This window comes from Octopus bimaculoides, chromosome 11 (assembly GCF_001194135.2).
Source record: "Octopus bimaculoides isolate UCB-OBI-ISO-001 chromosome 11, ASM119413v2, whole genome shotgun sequence".
In the NCBI taxonomy this organism is placed as follows: domain Eukaryota; kingdom Metazoa; phylum Mollusca; class Cephalopoda; order Octopoda; family Octopodidae; genus Octopus; species Octopus bimaculoides.
Window position 1 is genome coordinate 80,265,571 of NC_068991.1, and position 6,505 is coordinate 80,272,075.

At 42.2% G+C, this 6,505-nt stretch overlaps 1 protein-coding gene across 2 annotated transcripts in view; it reads left to right on the top strand.

The window, feature by feature from the left end:
* The first annotated feature begins 905 nt into the window (after positions 1 to 905).
* LOC106878522 (copine-8) overlaps positions 906 to 6,505 on the top strand; it is a 137,691-nt gene continuing 132,091 nt past the window's right edge. Inside the window, exon 1 of one of the 2 annotated variants that reach the window (XM_014927750.2) lies at positions 906 to 2,932. In XM_014927750.2, coding sequence (XP_014783236.1) covers positions 2,853 to 2,932 — 80 coding nt within the window. In that variant the 5' untranslated portion in view covers positions 906 to 2,852. The remainder of the gene's footprint in view (positions 2,933 to 6,505) is intronic. The other variant, XM_014927751.2, reaches the window with a different exon arrangement.

The window sequence follows — 6,505 nt, forward strand, 5'->3', positions numbered from 1 at the left end:
CGTGTAGACTGCTTCGAACAGTGGTGGAGAAGAGGGGCAAGTAATCCGTAATGAACAGAGAGTCATCACAATCGCCGCTCTTCGACACCACCGCTACCACCACCACCACCACCACCACCACCATCAACAACAACATCAACAACTACTGCCACTTCGGTTACATTAACAAAATTGAACGGATTAAATTACTCATTGTATCATCACCAGTGCAATAATCCTAATCTATATCCTCATCTTTCATCCCCTCTCTCTCTCCTTCCTCCTCCTCCTCCTCCTCCTCCTCATCATCATCATCATCATCATCATCATCATCATCATCATCGTCATTATTATCACCATCACACAAATGCCGCCGAGGTCGACTTTGACTTTCATCCTTTCGATGTCGATAAGATAAGTACCAGTTGTACACTGGGGTCGAGCCATTCTCCTCTATCTCCTCTCCCCTCCCTCCTCCTCCTCCTCCTCCTCCTCATCATCATCATCATCATTATCGTGATAATCACCACCACCACCACCACCACCTGCCGCAGCAACAGCGTTATCGTCGTAATCGTTGTCTTCCTCATCTCCATCCTCCTCCTCCTCCTCCTCTTCATCATCATCATCATCATCGTCGGCCTCGTCATCATCATCATCATCATCACCAATACAAAGCAAAGAAAAAGCCACACAACTTTTACAACTGTCATAGCAACAGACAGCTCCACCACCACCACCACCACCACCACCACCACCACTATGCTCTGCTGACGACGACGATGACGATAGGCAGACACTTGTGAATTACATGCTGCTGCCACTGCTGCTGTCGCTGCCACTACTACTACTGGTACTGCTGCTGCAACAACCGCTATGAAGTCAGAAGGTCGCATTTTGCAGCCAACGGTGGCAAACGGGCACCACTCGCGCTGACGACACCGTCATTGCTACCATCACTGACCACCACCACCACCACCGCGCCACCGCCGCCACTGCTGATTGTCCTTGACGTCGGCACCGCCACCATCGTCGGTAACAACAACTTCTACAACTCAGACCTTCAACACCATCGCCGCAACCATCGCCAGCATAATGTGCACGCCGCCACCGCTGCTGTCACGAGGCCGCTATCAACACTACCCTCCACCTCAGTCGTAGTCTCCGCTGCGCCGCCTCCTTCCACCAACACCACGATAGAGGAAAACTACCGTTTCCCCCCACCACCACCACCACCACCACGTCAATGTTCAACGACAACAAATCCCATCACCGCCATCATCATCATCTTCATCAACACCGTATCGCCGTGGTTGTGTGGGGCTGCCTTGGGTTAAATAACAACTCCAGCAGCAACAACAACAACAACGACAAACCACATTAATAACATTGACAACTTTCACCTCCCTCGCCACCACCATCAACAGTATCTTCTGTCTCCATCGCCGCCGCCGCCGCCTCGGCCACCACCACCACCATCATCATCAATATACCAACGCCAATGACAAACCCCCGGCGCCACCTTCTCCATCATTAACAACTCCCACCGCCATCAACTCGGTTATCTTCACGATTATCCTCCCCCCACCACCACCACGACTACCAACTGCAACCCCAGCAACATTAAGAACAACTTTTGACGCTGCTACTGTCACCGACTCAACTACTATCAACGCTAATAGCCACAACCACCACCACTGCTACTACCGCCACCACCAGCACTACTACTACTAATAATAATAATAATAATAATACTATTACTACAACTAACGCTAGTATTACTAGACTACCTTCTAAAACTATTGCTACCAAACTAACACCACCACAACAACTACAAGAATACCACCACCACCACCACTACTACTACCACTCGCACCACATCCACTACAACACTGCAGACATCAACTCCCACCACTACTAGCATAAACTTTACAAACTACTAACACTACAGCCAAGACTGCTACAATCCTTACATCTACGAACACCACAACCACTAATAACTGCAACTTCAAAAGACTACTACTACTACTACTACTACTACTACTACTACAACATATTCTACATACAGCTACAACACTAACTTCTGAGACTCCTACCTGAAGCAATACTACTATTACTACTACTACTACTACTACTGCAACCAATACTACAACTATTTCTGCTGCAACTGCTACTATTACTTGCACAGCCACCATTACCACCACTGCTACTAACACTGCAACCAACAAATGTCTTTAATACTACTCATACCACAATTCTGCTAACTGCAACTTTTAAAACTACCATTACTACTACTACTGCTGCTGCTACCGCAACACCAGCGCTAGCAACAACAATATCACTTCCACCACAACTACAAACAGCACCAATACTACTACCAACAACAACCACAACATCAGTTCGAATACTACTACAGCCTAAACCCATCCGGCCAGTAACCCTACACCAACGACCTGCACCATTCCATCGCCAACAGCCTCAACACCAACTTTTCGTCTTCTCCCACCAACACCATCGTCACTACTGACAGCTACTAGCAGCATCCCCAGCATCCCCAGCATCACCAACAACACCAACAACACCAACAGCAACTTGTTGCATTACAACCACCGACGCTAACACTATCAGCAACAACAACACTAATAACTTTTAATATTACTGCTACCACCACCATTACGAACTTCACAAGCTCGAATACTAACCACCACCACCACCACCGCCGCCGCCGCCGCCGCCACCACTACGAACAACTTCCATCAACAACAGCAACAGCATCAGCAGCAATAGCTGCTGCAGTAACCACAATAACAACAACATCAAGCCTCACTGCCAGATGTGTTTTTAGTTGACTTGAGTAATGCGACAGTGTAAACATGGCGGCGGGAATCGCACCTTTCAATCCAGGTACATCAGTTGTACCTTCAACGCAAGTGGAATTATCTGTCTCGTGCCGGTAAGCCCTCACTTTCTCCTTCCTTTCTTCTTTCTTTCATTTATTTAGCTTTCATCGATTATATTTCTTCGACAGATTTTTCATATCAATACTTTCAAAAGAAAAGAAAAAGAAAGGGAAAAGAGAGTCAGTTTTCGATCTGTTTAAAAACAATAACAAAACAATGACAATCGCAGAAGCAAGAAAAGACAGAAAAAAATAAAACCGGTCAGAAAACTCAGAAAGCAAGTGTTTAATGAGGTTTTTGTTACTTTCTCTAATTTGACTTCAGCTATTACTTTTTTTTTTTTTTTTTTTCATAATTTCTTGTTTTATTAAGTTATTTGTGAAAATCGGTTGCGCAGTCGGGAAAAATATTTTTTATGTATTTCGTTTGGATCTTTATATTCCGCTGAACCCAAATTTACCATTTATCTTTTCGAGAGATAACAGAAAGGACCTTGTGCTTAAATGGTAAATAATTACAAACAAATTATTGCTTTGAATTGGAGGCTGGTAGAATAATTAAGCCCCTGATAAAGAGATTCGGTAAATTACTATCAAGAGAATCAACGCAACACTTCCCAATCGCCAATACAAACTCCAATAACCACCGCCACCACCACCACGGTGTGTGCGTTTTGTTGTTGATTTGAATTTTATCTCACGTTTTAATGTTCAAATTCCGCTGGTGGCAAACTTGTGTTTCATTCATTCTTTTCCGTGAGGAGAAGGCGGTAAAACACAGAGTCAAGTGTCAGCGATCGATATAATCGATGACAGCATCAGTCACCCACTCGCGCACCTTAATCATTGTCACTGACTGCTTCTGCCATGGCTTTTCACGCTCAATAAAAGCCACCACTTCGCTGTTTTTAAACTTCTCCTCGACATCTCTCTCTCTCTCTCTCTTTCTCCTTCTCTTTCTCATCCGCCACCCCCCAGGCAAAATATTAAATGAATATCATCATCATCATCATCATTATTATTATTATTATTATTATTATCATTATCATTGTTATTACAAAAGAAGCCAGCTCAGCAGCAACAGCAGCAGTAGTATACCACGTTGTTGCACTGAGATAGACAACTGTTGGTGTCGGTGGTGGTGGTGGTGGTGGTGGTGCCATCAATTGTGGCGGTGGCACTGATGTTGACGCTACTGTTACTGTCGTTGTTGATTAACCCCAGGTAAACCCTGTCCGAGCTAACAGACATTCAAAAGCGTTACAGCTGTGACCATCTCGTGTGTTTAGCAATTCTGTGCAACTAAAATATGTCATGTGCTTTTCTCATTTAATACGGTTGTGTGCGATTTCAGGGACATTTAGCTGCTATTTCTAACAGTCAAAGTGATCCTATAGAGGAGATTCCCTCCTTGACTCCTATTACTTACGGTGAACGTGTTGTGACGCTGTTGTGCTTCACTGTGTATCATCCGTAAGGTACAGGTTGTTGTTTTCTGCTGTTGTGACAGTTTCTATTTAAGAATGCTATGCTACGTCACGTTCTGCTCTGGAATATTCTGTTGTGTTGTTGTATTGCACGAGTATACTGTCATGTAATACGGTTTGTTGTAGTGTATGATGCACAGTGTTGTGGTACGTTCTGTCATTTAGGAATATAGTTGTGTAGCGAACAATGTTGTAGTCTATGCTACAATGTGTAGTGCCATGTGATGCAATGTTGCGCTGCAGCATTTTGCGTTGTGGTGCTTTATGTTTTATATTTTAGTGTGTTACGTTGTGGTATGTGTTGTAGTGTTTTTATATTGTGTTAGTATGTTGCGGTGTTATACGCTAAGTTGTGCTGTTTGTTGCCCTGTGTCGTGATGTGTTGTGTGGCCTGCTGCACTGTGGTTTGTTGTGGTACGTTGCAGGGGTATTTTCCCTTGTGGCTTGTTGCGCTGTATTCTCTTGTGATATGTCGAGTAGTGCTGTTGTCAGTCACGGTATACATTGTGTGTTCTGCTAGCATGCTGTAATGTGTTGTGTTGTGCTACCTCGTGTTGTTGTCTTGCGGTGTGTTGTGTGATGTGTCGGATTACAGACATTAATCATATGCATGTGTCGGTATACGGCTACGTGCATGTGTGTGTGTGTGTACGTGTGTCGCTATTTCCGTATTGAGGATTTTCCTCAAGTCCATGGCAGTCGTCCGTAGTTTCCTTCTTTCACTCTGTCGTCTTTTCCTTCCTCACTCTCGCTTGGTGTTGTTTGTGTACAGAAGAACGAGCGAATAGGTACACACACACGCACACACACACGCACACACACACACACACACACACACACACACACACACACACAATCACATACATGTATATGAGAGTAAGAAAGTGAGGATGGATGGATGGAGGGACGGGTGTGTTGTGCGTTCGTGCGTGTTTTCGTCATACTAAAAGAAGACCTTCTGCACCTGTCTCTGTTCTGTTTATTTGAGACTCTACACAGGTACCTAAGTGTACATTTTATGTAGAATGTGTCATGCATGTAACTAGGCATAAGTATATGGATCGTATGTGTCAGGAAATGAGGTTTATACAACTTCACTTACCTACACAAACGTATCCCTTTTATCTTTCAGTAAACGCGCACACACGAACACACACACACACACACACACACACACACATTCATGTGCTTGTATATGTCTGTGTTTCTGTCTGTAAGGTATACAGAATAAAACAGTTGCATCCTGAGTTATTCAATTGAATTAAAGTCTTTGTTGGTTTAACTTAGGATTTAAATGGTGAATAATATTTACATTTCACAAAAAACAAATTTATCCGAAAGAGAATAAAATACATGACCATTCATTTCTCTCCTTCATTCATCCTTTGTTCGTTCTCTCTCTTTTCTCTCTCTCTCTCTCTCGCTCTCTCTCTCTCTCTCTCTTTCATTTTCGTTCTCTTTCCCTTACATTACATACACACGCACGCGCGCATTTGGTCACATAAAGAAATAAATAAAAGTGAAAGTAGAATTTTGTTTAATTTTTATTGTAAAGTAAGTATTGCGTATGTCGTTGTGAAATGTAGAATTTAAATAACTGTTTTACATATAAATATATCTTAGAAGCATAGAAACAAAAAAATAAACAAAAAAAAAGAAATCAATGCAGTGATGAAGAAATCAATGAATATTTAAATTTAATTAGTTGAATTACAGCTTTTTTGTTAGCTTTATATATTTTTTTGTTTATATTTTTACCTGTAAAATTCGAAAATTACAGAGTAATTACTTTCATTATCTTTATAATTTTTAAAATAGATTTTTCTCTTATCTGTTTGCTTTTATAAACAGCTAGATGACCTTCAATTGAAGGCGTTCCATTTGTGACCATCACATCTCCCAAGTACATATGAGCCATAGTGTATAAGTATACACACACACACATGCATATATTATTTTATTCTTTTATTTTTTATCGGTTTCAGTTCAGAGAAAGAGAGAGAGAGAGAATGAGAGAGAGAGGGGGAAAGAAAGAGACAGACACACAGAGACAAAGAAAGAAAGAGGGTGAATGTTGGATAGATAGACTGATAGAGAGAGATAGGAACAATATATACAAATATATATATATATATATATA